The 13,390-nt window shown below is 42.3% G+C and overlaps 1 protein-coding gene across 3 annotated transcripts in view; it reads left to right on the forward strand.

Annotated features, from left to right (window-relative positions):
* Positions 1 to 430: 430 nt before the first annotated feature.
* The window catches only part of lrp4 (low density lipoprotein receptor-related protein 4), a 117,549-nt gene continuing 104,589 nt past the window's right edge, over positions 431 to 13,390 (forward strand). For 2 of the 3 annotated variants that reach the window (XM_034873238.1, XM_034873254.1), the window contains exon 1: positions 431 to 788. In XM_034873238.1, coding sequence (XP_034729129.1) covers positions 728 to 788 — 61 coding nt within the window. In that variant the 5' untranslated portion in view covers positions 431 to 727. The remainder of the gene's footprint in view (positions 789 to 13,390) is intronic. The other variant, XM_034873246.1, reaches the window with a different exon arrangement.

The raw sequence follows: 13,390 nt of genomic DNA on the forward strand, positions 1-13,390 counted from the left end.
ATGACATAAGTGACACAGAGAAGGTTTTTTACCCTTCTCTTTCTTCTTCTTCTTCTTCTTCTTCTTCTTCTTCACAAACAATACACTCATGACACACGACGCTTTCTGAATTTGTCCTTTGATTTGCTGACCACTAGTCTCTTTTAAAAAAAGACATTGTAATTTAAGAAATGACACAACGAGTGCTGAGATTTTGGACGAGCCAATTCCTTGCGGGATAGGGAAGTAGGGAGAGGAATTAGAGTAATAACAACGTAAAAAAAATCAACAAGTTGGGGTGATTAAATTTTTGTTTTGTATTGTATGATACGTAACGTGCTAAACGTTTGCTATTGATGCTCATTTACGAACACGTTCGCTTAAATACACCGCCGTAGACACAGTTAGCTCCCCCTTAGCTTGCGTTGGTACAGCCCACAGCTCCTTTTGGTAGCTACATCGTCAGGAACTAGAGCACAACATGATGGAGACCGTAGCCAGGCTGTACCCCTCAGAGTTAACTTTTTAATCCCGGTTTGTCGCGTTATCACACACAAGAGAAGGAGGTGGAGGAGGTCGGGCAGAGAAAACGGGCTAAAAAGTCAGTCATGGTATGAGCTTAGCGTGAAAGTCGGAGCGTCTACTTGCAACTGAAGCACGTTGATATTTAACTCTGAGGCAAAGAAGTAGAAGACGAGGGAAAAGGGAAAGGGAAGCCCGGAGAAGCGAGAGAAAAGCGGGGTACAAGATGCAGCTGGCCGCGGCGCTGTGGGTCTCCCTGATAACTTTGCTGCTCTGCCAGAGTCCAGGTAAGAACATGTCCGTTTAAAAACGCTGCAAAGTGGAGTTGAAACTGCAAGCGAGCGTGTTTTGGGAAAGGCGAACGGAGGTGTCTGCACCGCCGGTGTTTGATAACTGTATTTCAGTTGTATTCCGTCCCTGTGGGCTCTGTGAATTCGCACATTCAGCCATAGAAACTCAGCAGCCAAGTTTCCCCCATATTAGAGAGCGCAATTTAGGTCGTTACCTAGAAACTGTAGTGAAAAATATGTCTAAGTTTGAGCATTCATCTTTTTTAAATTTTTTTTTATAATTTTTTTTTAGTTAGTTTGACAACAACGTGTGTGTAAGTGAAGCGATGGCCAGAGCTGTCAGATTTGCATTTCTTTTTTTATAGATTTATAGACTTGAGAAAATGTTTTAATTTTTTAATTTCACTTTTGATACTTGCCATGTTTTGTAGGCTACTCCGGACTACTTATCCTGCATGCCAACAAAACTTATATGGGGAATATGGGGATTTGGAAGATGTTGTAACTGTTTTTTGGTGTTTTCATGCATGTGGGTTGTATGGACTACAATATGAGGGGTGTATGCATGTCTGATGACCTGTCAGAGCTCCTCCTTCAGGCAGATTGCTATCAGCCCTGGCTGATGAGGAAAGAAAAAAACAACAAATCTCAAATCAGTTAAAATGGTGGTTTCAGCATTCTGCAAACATTGTACTGGTTTGGCTTAACTTGTGGCTTGTTGTGGATGCATAGAAGCTGAGAATAAGTCATGAAATGTACAAAAGACAACATGTAGTGGAGTTTGTGCTGTTGCATGGGTTATAAGCTGCAAAAATGTACAGCATTGTGTTTTGTATTTTTAACTTTTACTTAAAAACGCACCTTTGAGTTACTTCTTATGCAAATGATCTATTGACTTAAAATATTTTAAATGTTTTTTATTTCATGGGATGTGACAGCAATTTTAGTGCGTGTTCCATTTATTTTTAAGCACGTTGCTCTCGACTGTAATTGCAGGTGAACTGGGTTGTTTATCTATGATAACCTACATCCTGCGCCCCCCCCCCCCCCCAAAAAAAAAAATCAGCACTTGTAATAGGTCTGAGTGATTTCCACCACCCCCTTCCTATGTTTTCTCTAACACCTTGTATTTACAACATGTTAGAACAGCCGCTGGAATGCAAAGACACTACGTAAGCTATTTCTAAACACACACACACACACACACACACACACACACACACACAGAGAGAACGGGCTAAGCATCATGCACACACACAGTCACACACGGGAGCTGTGCCCTCTGACATGGCATGAAAAGATTTATCTGACAGGATAGCAACAATTGTATCTGTAATTGGCTGGTAAGACCTCAAAAAGGGGTTGCTGTAATTGTGACAACTCCTAAATGTCACCAATAGACTGTCTCCAAAATGTCAGCCAAATAAGATTCAATATCTAATTGACAACAAAAGCCCCCCCTCCGAATGATCCACATCCGGACTCGTTCTAAAGCAATTAAGTCGACCAGGCCTGTATCATGTCTTAAACACATCGTTGTCTGCCGTGCGTGAGTAAGAGCTGCTGCTGTTGGCATTTTCCACGGTGACACAAGTGACACTGTAGGGCCAGTACCTGATAAATGGTGTTCATTCCAATTTTCAATTCAAGACCTTTAAATTTCATCATTATGTCACCAATTCCAAATACGGCATTTGCCACTCAGCGTTTTACATTTGTCAAGGTGGAAAATCCTCCGAAATAGCATTTAAACCCTCATGTGAAACTGACAGTCAGACTCGAACTAATGACATTATTTTAGGGTTAGTGGCTCTTTAAGACAAGATCTCATCCCACAGCTATCCAGTGGTTGGAAAACTCCAGGATACATGAAAACCCAACACAGACATGTCTTTGAACAATGAATTGACTAAATAAAATGTTCAAAGCAAAAATGTAGTTCCAGTGCGTAAAAAATTGAAACGATTATTAGATCGGCTCCAAATATTGGCAATGTGATGTATCGCTCTAACCTGGACATAGCAGCGGCTTATTTTCTGAGTCTTGTATTATAAGATAAACATATAGGCTATAATTTCTAAGCTGTGTACTGTGAATGGCATTATAAAGACCAGCTGCCGGTCCCAGCTTACAGAAAGTGTGTGGTGTGTGTGTGTGTGTGTTGGTTGTGTGGGGTCAAGAAGCCTTCACAGTTAGGTCTAGTGGCCTTGCAGTACTAGGCTGAGTTAGTTTTAATGGTGTGTTGGGGAGTGTGTTATATGATTTAATGATGTCGTCCGGGACAGGATGACCCCTCACCCACTCCTGCGATCCCCACTGAAGGCTCCTCATTTCCTAATAAACTATTGATTGGACTCACAGGTTGAGTCAGAACCTCTGGAGTTGTTCCACTGAAGGCGTCACTGCTGGCGTTAGATCACATTTGGATTTGAAGTTAAGCGTCATTGACCAATAAATCTACAATCCATTACAACTCCTTCATTATGTAAATACCATATCATAACTTTCCTTTAACTATGTAAATACCGTACATATCCACACTCCTTATATTTATTTTTTGATATTTATTCCATTTGTGCAACTGCAACACAGAGTTTCCCTTCGGGGATCAATAAAGTACTTCTGATTCGGAATGGGGATGGGATGAAATATTTAACTTTGTGTGATTGAATGATGAGCCTCCTCCTGCAGAATTGAACAGTACTAAACTGAGACACCTAGGCTGGATGAATCTGACAGCTTGGCAACTGTCCAAAAAAATCCTTCCTTAAGTGGGGTTGATTGGTTTCAGCCTCTGCAGCCAAACAAAGATTAAGAAAAGAAAGGAGATGATGACAGTAAAGGAGGAGAGGTGGGCTGCGTCATAAACTAATGTCCATTATAGTTTACTAGAACTTAAGGCTACATCTTCAAATATTTTTTTTTTTGTTCAACTTAAAGTAGGACTGGGGATATGGAAAAAATTAGATATAGCAATATTCCTGTCCTAATACCTCAATGTTGATATTGTGGCGATATTACAGAGTGGACAATTGGTGCTTTAACAAAATATCTTCCAAATGAGATTTTCAGATAACTTATAACAAAAAATAACAGCTCGAACAGTCTGGGGAAACAAAACATTTCATGACTATTGAAGACATTGTTGATGAACCTTCTTTTGATCGTCTAATCATCTAATTATTTCAGCACTAGTGGTAATTGGAAGGAGAACAGAAGAAGTAGAAAGTCCCAGGAGTAAGACCGGTGTGGAGGAGGGGATGGAAGGGGTTTGGCCTTGTGTTTGCTTTAGGTTGCTGCTGGCCTTTGTCCTTCGCTGACACCTGTATCCCCACATTGGATTGATTAGTCCCCTGGTATTACCTTACTCATCTTGGACGAGCACACACTCACACACACTTTAACTAGTGACCTTTTCGCAGAACCTGCAGGCGTGGTTTCGCGTACCCAGCGAACATTAGAAATACGATTTATGACATTCTCTTGCAAAATAGCTCCAACACCACATTTAATTAAGTGTCCTCAGAGTAATTATGTTGGTATTAATGGTGCTGCAATGTTGATATTGCAGAATAACTCAGCCTACAGACAGATTAATTGCTTGCCACGAAGTTGTTTTTGGTACAGATTCCACTCTGCAGCGACGATACTTTTCCCCGACAGAGAACGGTTGTTTTTGAGGATGTGGCCGTGGCTCAAGGTCTATGAAACGGGACTCCTTTGTCTGTACACTTGGCAGGGTTTGATTGTTTTGGCATATATGCACATTTACCTTCCACTCTGTTGACTTTCTTGTCGAGGCTGAAACTATTCAGGGGCTCCGGGGGGAGGACAAGGGTGAATGTTTCATTATGGGTTCTGAGACCGGAGCTGCTGTGTTGGATGTGTGTGTATGTGATTTTTGTATTGTGTGTGTGTGTGTGCGTGTGCGTGCGTGCGTTCCCTCCTCTGGTCTAGCTGGTTGAGTTGGTGTCAGCCAGGCTTTTGCTTTCACCAAGGGAAGGCAGACTGGCCCACCTGATACCCCCACAGTGCTTTGTGTGTCTCTGCTGAGGGGATGGAATTGCACCTCCAAGGTAGCATTTGAGGTAACCTATGATTACTTGATTTGAACCCCCCCCTCCCCCCCCCCCCTCAACTGCTTCCAACATTCCCATGTGGATGAATGTGAGAACCCCCCCCCCCCATCTCTCTACTCATGTTCCTTCACCTTCCTATAAGTCACCTGGCTCTCTCCCAGCGAGGGCAGCCTTCTCTGCGAGAGACCCCCCAGGGCAACTCTCGTCTTTGGGGTCGTTTTTAATTTCCGAACATGATGCCATGGCCCCGCGGCCAATTTCAATTATGTTCACAGCGCTAATATATGTCACAGATGTCCGCTTTGAAATCACACAAGCAAGCAAACCGACAACCACTGGCAGCCATCAGAGCGGAGAGCAACGGTTGGCAGCGTAACAGAAATGGGCCATTGGTGGAAATCCATGTCGAGGTTTTAATTCAGTTATACTGTTTTAGCTGCTGCTTTCACACACTACGAGGATGATGATAGATTGCACCAATGTGCATTTGTTAATTTAAAAGGCTTGATGTTTGAAGGTGTTTATTCCGCTGACCAAAAGCAGCCAAAAGAATTGAGATACATTTTAACATCTGGCACAAGGACAGCAATGGAAAACGAGCAATCCGAACTAACTCTGGCCCGTATTTCTGATCACTCACAACAAAAGCATATAGTCTGCCGGCAGCTGTGGCTCATGTTGTAGAGTGGTCCGCAATTAATCGTAGGCTTGGTGTTTTTGATGCCTACCTCCTCCTGTCCACATGGCAAAGGGACCTTGAGCAAGACGCTTACCCTCAAATTGCTCCCAATGGTGTGTGTGTGTGAGTGTGACTGTTGAAATGAGAGACAATGAGCTACATAAATGCAGTCCATTCTTGTCACATTTTGATAATGTACCTCAGGTAACACATGCCCACTCTCTTTTAAAAAGAAAACGTGTTACATGAAATTCAGGCCACGTCACCGTAGAGGTTTGGTATCAAAAGGGACAGTTGCCGTGTTTTTAGGCCATGTAGTATGAATCTGTGTTCCTTGGGGGTTTCAGATTATTGGAGACTGTAATAAACTCTGTTTCTCTGTCTCAGCGGGGGTCTGTTGTAAAGGACAGATAGATAAGCAGAGCTGGAGACTCGCTGTCTGAGCAACACCAGGGGAGGGGGGCAGGGACACAAAGACATTTTGAAGGACACACACTTCCACGGATCCATAGTAACTTGATTCTTCAGGGCTTTCACTTCAAAACATCTGCAGGGACGCTGATGGTTCTAACAAATTAGGTTGAAGACATCAGGGAGAAATGACTGTTGCTTCGGCTGATTTTTGTTCTCCAAATGTGGTTTCAGCCATGCATTAAAAATAAGCCACTTATTCTTGTGTATCCAAGAAGACACGATGGGATCCTCTTTAAAGACAAAAAGAAGACATTTGTTTGATGCCAGTGTCTGCACGGGTTCAGTTTGAATGTCAACAAGGAATTTGTGCAGGGCTATGTTTTCAGCGTGTCTAATGGCTTAAACTGCTCAGTGGGCCACACACAAACATATGGTTTGGGGATGACTTTTGCCTGTGGGCAGTAGAAACATCCCAACAATTTGTCAGTGCAGGACAGTTGTCCCCTTGTCATCTTTTGGGCAGGGGGTATCCAATTAATCTTGGAAATGAATGGGCAGTTGAAAGTTGTTTTTCTCAATAAACAGTAGTTAATCATTAATGTCCTGGATTTAATATCCTCTTTTGGATGCTCATTTCTTTACAACTGATGAAATTCCTTTATCAACACTTCTCCTCGATGTTTTTGTCTTTTGTCAAGATTGCGAGTCCATGCAAAAAGGAAAGCTTTCAGCCAACACTGAATTGTTTTGCCAAAGCCTGATATGACTTATCATCTACGTTCCATAGAGCTTAATTGTAAAACACAAAGACCTCAATCAAGCAGCCACACTGTTGCACTGGGTGACATGTTCCTTCATTACCTCTGTAGTCTATCTTGACTTAATCCCATACAAACTGTCGTCACCACTAGAGCACTGAACGCTTGTAAATCTGCTGCTGAAAAAAGTCTCAACCAAGTGTGTAATGTTTCCCTGTTTCAGTATAGTTTGTTAAAAAACTAAACTGTGTGCGTGCGTGTGCGCGCGTGTGTGTGGCTCGGAAACAGCCTCATGGAATGGAAGAGATGAAGCTTCTTCTGTTAATTGATGTCAGAGTGACTCTGTGTTTTGCTTCTCTTCACAATATTCATCTCACGCACAAATGCACACTTTCTTTAAAAAAAAATAAAGTCACCAAACCACCCACAGAAACCTATCATACCACTGTTGAGGATTTTCAGATGTTGAGGATGAATCAATGATTTGTCAAGAGACTGATATGGTGCAATATGAGATTTATTTTTTTCGACAAAGATCTCAAAGTAATCCCTTAAAAAAAAAAAAAAAAAAAACGGGCCCCGTCACGCAGCATAATTGATTGACTCCTTCTCTGTTGATCCAGAAGTTCCAAACAATTGTTGCACCACCATAAAATTGCAAATTTTGCTTCTTTCTGTAGAGTTTTTTGTGTTACAAGGAGGCGTTATTGTGGCATGCAGAAGCATATTTTGCGACATTTGTTAAGTTTTTGCCTTGGCGCTGGGTCACCATTGCAATCCGTTTTAACTGCTGTGTTCCCAAGCTGACTACACATTCTGGAGTAAGCTGCAAACATTTCAAAGCCACCCTTCAGCCACAGGAGGTGAGTATTGGATTGTTAGTTACATGGCCATTTTTGTCCTTTTGCTACATGTTTCCCAGGTATTTCTTTGTAGTTGTATTCCCCCATTTATTCTCTTGATCATATATAGTATGTGCACTTCTCGTGCTCAGCACCTTAAACTCCGCCAGGTTGCTTACGGTCAGCCTCTTTTTCTGTCCTGCCCACCCTCTCTGTTCACCAGTGGTGGTCCTGCAGATGGGGGCCTGCAGCTGTCTCATAGCTTACCTCCAAAAGGTGCCCGGATAATGGCCCTTCACCTCCCTCAACATGCCTGTATGCACAAACTGCCTGTTCAGCCATATGTTCAGGAGCTTCCTTCTCAAGCTTTAGATAAGATTAGAGTGTGATATGATTTGACTGAGACTCCCCCAAAAGACTTAACTCAGCACACTTACTCCCAAAACACACACCCGTGTTAAATCATGTATCACGTCAACACATCCTGTCTGTGCATTTACACTCATGGCAACCCAATGGGAGCTTCAAGGCTTGATGTATCTTTTTTAGCAATCTGTTATTTTCCGGTAGTTAACGAATATCATGTTTAGCCGCTGTCTTTGTACCATCTGATGTTGGTCTGTACCTCATCTCTGTAGAAAAACAGCTGAACGTACTTGGGTGACTTTGCGATCACATTGTGTACAGTATGATCACATGGTGTATCAGTGTCGCCTTTCCCACCCTGCGACTCAACAACTGCAGGGAAACACCTGCTATGTATCTGATGTCGATCTAGCTGTTGAAACCAGTAGGAGGCACGCTGCAGCAACTATGGTATTAAAAATGCTTCCAAAGAAATATAAGACACACTCACAAAAACCTGACTCAAGGTGACACCAACTTCCAATGGCTACAGTGCCTGTCAAATGTTCAATGGCGAATATAAAATTGAAAAAAAGAGAAGAAATGCTCATCAGTTTCCCAGAGCCCAGGGTGAAATGTCTTGTATGTCCCATCAACAGTCCAAACACAGAGATACTCCATTAGCAACATTAAACAAAGAAAACCGCAAATACATTTCTATTGGAACCAGATAATATTTGGAATGTCCGATTTTAAGAAATACATTCAATATTCATAGCTTTGTCAAAATTGTTGATTCATGTTCTGTTGATGGACTAATTGTTAAGATTTGTAATACCATTTTAATTATTGTGCTTTTATGATCAACTAATCATTTGCCAAATTTAAAATAGCATAAAACACATTCAAGATCCTAAAACAAGAGCATAAAACTAAAGCATGCGTAACATAAGCTATTTAAACAGTGGTTCCAAGTTTATAATAAGGACAGAGACGGCTGTGCCCTGGAAGTCTGGGACATTTTATACTTAAAATAGAAATTATGACACACCATACCATAGGTAGCTAACTGCTAGCTAGAAGAAAACAGAGGTGTAAATTCCCCCCACTTTTACTCTCACAGTTATTATCTCAGTGTAGCTCATGTAGACACACACACACACACACACATAAATACATAAGCAACTAAGACTTCCTCAGGGCTTGTATAATCGCAGTGCCTTTGCCCTTCTAGAGTGACATCTCTCACTTTTGTGCCTTCGATACTGATGATGTCACCTGAAAGTGTGAGAGCTGAAACCTGACTCTTGACACACAAAAAACACACACACAATGCTTGACCAGAGAGAGTGCCTTTACAGCTTGGTGTTGATGCAGGGGAAGCACTGTACCTGTAATTCATACTTCATGGAAGGAGAAATGGTTGTCCCACATCTTCCTTCTCCGCCTTATGTCTTCATGCTCATGCTTCTTCTTTGCATTCCCCCCCACCCTCCCACACGAACACACACACACACACACACAGCCACACTCTTTCTTCTTCATCATTTTCGTTCAATGGACCCGTACAGGCTTTAACTCAGCCAGGGCTGTGATGAAGGAAAAGGAGGTGGTAGTTGTGAAGGTGGTGAGGGTCTTTATTATACAAACAGTGAAGAGCTTTGGAGGCCCCCTTTGAGGCATAGAGCTGGAATGGGGACGCGTCTGAAAGCACTGGACTCCCTAATGAACTTGAGTGGCCCATAGAAGCAAGGCCTTTTCACAGAAGCCAAGGAGGAAAAAGTGTCAAAACAAGCCCAGCCCCTCTTCGTTCACAGGGGCTAAACGCCGCCTTTTGACTCTGTGGAGTGTGGGCATCTGAAGGGGAGGCCATGAGGAGAAAGGAGGGGGAGGCAGAATGTACTTGTTAAAACAATGGCCTCTTAAATCAAGCACCCCTCTTCGCCCCTCTTCTTCTCCTTAGCTCCTCTGCTCCCGCCTCCCTAACCCCCTCCTTGTATCGCCTCGACTTCCAATTAGACCTACTCTTGCACAAGCTGTTGAAAGCCCCATATATTGCAGGGGCCTCAAAGGAGAGGCTTTGGAGTTACGTCTCTGTAGCAGTGTTGCCTCCATGAAAAGTCTTAGTATTCAGAGGAGAGCCCTGTTTGGGCTCTTAAAAGCACTCAATCTGCCACTGGGGACTTGTGTACCATCATGTCCCCTGCATTCGCCGCCTCTACACTCCCTCCTTTCCTCTTTCTGAACCACTCCACCCCCTCCATTCCTAGTCTCTCCTTCTCTGTCCCACCCTGAGCCAAAACTCTTTCTTCTGTTTGTGACCCCTTCGTTGCTCCGCCATGCTTGACTGCTCACGGGGCCGGGGCAGGAGCCGTGCACGGCCAGGGCCCAAGTGCCTGCTGCCTCCCTCCCCTTAGATGTTTAGCCATGGATGAAAAGCGGAGACAAATATGTCTGTGGTTCAAAGTCCATCCCAGCAATTACAGTGACTGATTAAAGAGTTGGCCTACACAGGCAGCTATGTATAATACTACAACTCCCACACAGTGTTTCATAACACCACCATCAGAATAGAACTGAGCTCAGCAGTGCCTGATAAGGGCCGAAGGCTGGCTGAGTCCACCGTTTACGGTGTACTGATCGAGAGTTGGTGCCATAGAAGGGGCCGCGATTGTTTTATGGCCATAGTTTTTAAGAACTAGAGCAGACAGTGTTGTCAAAATATTCCTGTGCATTAAATAGAACTAAAAGACTAGTGCTGCAGCAATCGGGTACTCACGATTGGCTGCTTTTTTCCCCATTTCATGTTCATGTTGTTAATCAGGTTGTATTCAAATGTTCATTTACGTTGGAATTCCCTGTCATCATCTCAAAGGATCTTCTATGCAGGACTGTGGGTTATTTCAAATGTTAATTTAAAAATAAGCAGTGTTTGCAAAATTGAGACTCTTTTGAACATCTCCTCAAATACATGCTGTACAGCTACAACCTTAAACAGAATAAAACTGATAACCCTGGGTTTTGCCGCCATTTTTCATTTGCTGAGATCAATGATCAAATATTTTTTCTCCTTAAACAAAAGGCTAATTTCTCTCATATTTTTTACAAAACTTTCTAAATCAGTTTTAGTGAGCACTTCTCCTTTGCCAAAATAATCCCTCCACCTCACAGGTGTGGCACATGAAGATGCTGATTGGAAAGCATGCTTATTTCACAGGTGTGCCTTAGGCTCTAAAATGTGCAGTTTTACTGTATGGGGGGGTGGGTCCGGTCCGAAAACCAGCCACTATTTTGTCCAGTAGTGGGATTTTGGCATACAAGGGCATTTTTTAAGTGTTTAAAAAATTATCAAGGAGCAGTAGATTTGCTGGAAGGAAGACAAATGAAAGGAAAGATAAAGAGGATGAATAATAAGTGGAACAGTGTAACTGTTACTTTGCCTGAGGATTTTATTTGGCCACTCCCAGAGGCCAGAATTAGTCTTCATGCCTTAAGGCAAAACTAGAGATAGATCATAACAACAGGAACTCTCCACCACAACCAGGGGAACCATCTGCCTCGACTGAAGTGAATTTAAGTAAGCCGCAACAATACTCTGCTGAGAGTCGGCACTAATTGGGTCAGCTTGATTTTCCACTTTTGTTGCTAGGTGGTTGATCTATGGGGTTTCTATTCTGAGAAGCGCCTACTTAAGTTATTGTATCGGCCATCAAGAGACAAACCCATCTATGTTGGGAAAAGTCCATTCTCTCACATTGTCCTCATTTTCATTTAGCCCACATTTTATTTTGGAGATCTTGCTCCAAATCATAGTCATTGCCCAAAATGGGTTCTCTCAAAGGCTTGTCCCACTTCTTTTGTAATTTTTGTGTATGAATGTATACATTTAACAGGGAGGCCTTGATCTTGAGTGTATGCTTTCCATCGTTGTCACTGATGGCAGGGACACCACAATGGGGAGACCTAAGGATAGGTCCTCTGGGTTGTAGGTTTGACGGCAGCAGGCAGGGGGCTCTGTGGGTTTTCTTAAGCTAACCTATACAGTATGTCTGTTCTTGTCTGTGATTAAAGTACAGAAGACCTTGAGTTGTAGATAAGGTTTGACATGTGTAGAAGTAATACGGAACATGTCAGATGCTTCACATTGGCTGCAAACATTTCCCTGTCTTCTTGACAGAAACAGAACAGAAAATCTTAATGTATGCTGTTTATGCTCTACAAGCAGTAGGGATGTGACACCTAGCACACAACTTGAGACACAAGATTGGGTTCACGAGAACGAACCGGGACAAGATTTTAACCTATTTTAAAGAGAACGTCAATGAAGAAATAAGACTAAAATAAAAAAAGTAGTCCTTTTATTCAATTGAAAGTCACAAAATGAAAAAGAAGCACTGAAAGGTTTTGCCACAAACTCAAATTACCGGCTTCTCTCCTGTATAACTAACAGTTACACCGTCTTTATACCATATTTATGGTGGAGAGAATATCTTTTCACTCAGAGAACCAAACTTACAACATAACCGTTTTCTGGCTGTAGTTGAGACCAGTTGTTTTGTACTTGAACTTGTCATTGTACAGTAGACATATAAAAATAAAGTTTATTTTACTATTGTTTCATAGTGACTGCATTCCAAACACAAACAAATTCCCAATAAACACTCAACAGACAATTTTTGTGAAGACATGCTCCTTTCTTTTCTGCAATGCATTCATTGCAACAGTAAACAAGGGAGTAGGCTACTCTAGTACCGATGTATGATCACATTTCACATGTATGATCACATGTATGATCACATTTCTTTGTTTAATATCATTAAAAGTAAAGCTGGGACACTTTTTAACTTGATGAGAAATCTTGTCACAGTTTTTTCTCACAAGATCTCGTGGGACAAGGTCTCATCACACGTCTATCAGGCAACCCACAGGCTCTCCCCTAGCTTTGCATTGGTGGCAGATGCTAATTACATTAATTGCTCCTAGGTTATACGGTGATTGGGGATACTGCACGCAGAGATGTTTTTGTCTAGACCTGGAAGACTGGTGCTGCTTACAGATCCTCTACAGGTGTTAGCCTGGAAGGGAGAGGAAATCTGGGGCACAGTTAAATCATAACCAGGCCTTGACCTAGCCCTGGAAATTGGATTGTATGCTGGGGTTGGACTAGGCTATTGGAAAAACTCTGGTCAGTGTCCAAACTGGCCTGTTCATTTTCACTGTCCTTGGGAGTTTGATGGCTTCAGTTTACAGCACAAGTTCTATAAGAGCCAAACGGTTTGCACCAGCAGAAATGAACAGCTCACTTTCCAGCTACAGTGGAAAGGGTTTTTAAAATGTTGCTGATAATCCAAATTAAAATGCAGAAACCACATAAATAACTAATATAAATTAATATACAATTTGATTTATAAATCAAATTAGGATGTTAGATTGCACTATTTTCAAGTACTTCTGTAAGGTTCAACCTAAGGTTCTAAGGACT

Source organism: Etheostoma cragini, chromosome 1 (assembly GCF_013103735.1).
Source record: "Etheostoma cragini isolate CJK2018 chromosome 1, CSU_Ecrag_1.0, whole genome shotgun sequence".
NCBI classification, from domain to species: domain Eukaryota; kingdom Metazoa; phylum Chordata; class Actinopteri; order Perciformes; family Percidae; genus Etheostoma; species Etheostoma cragini.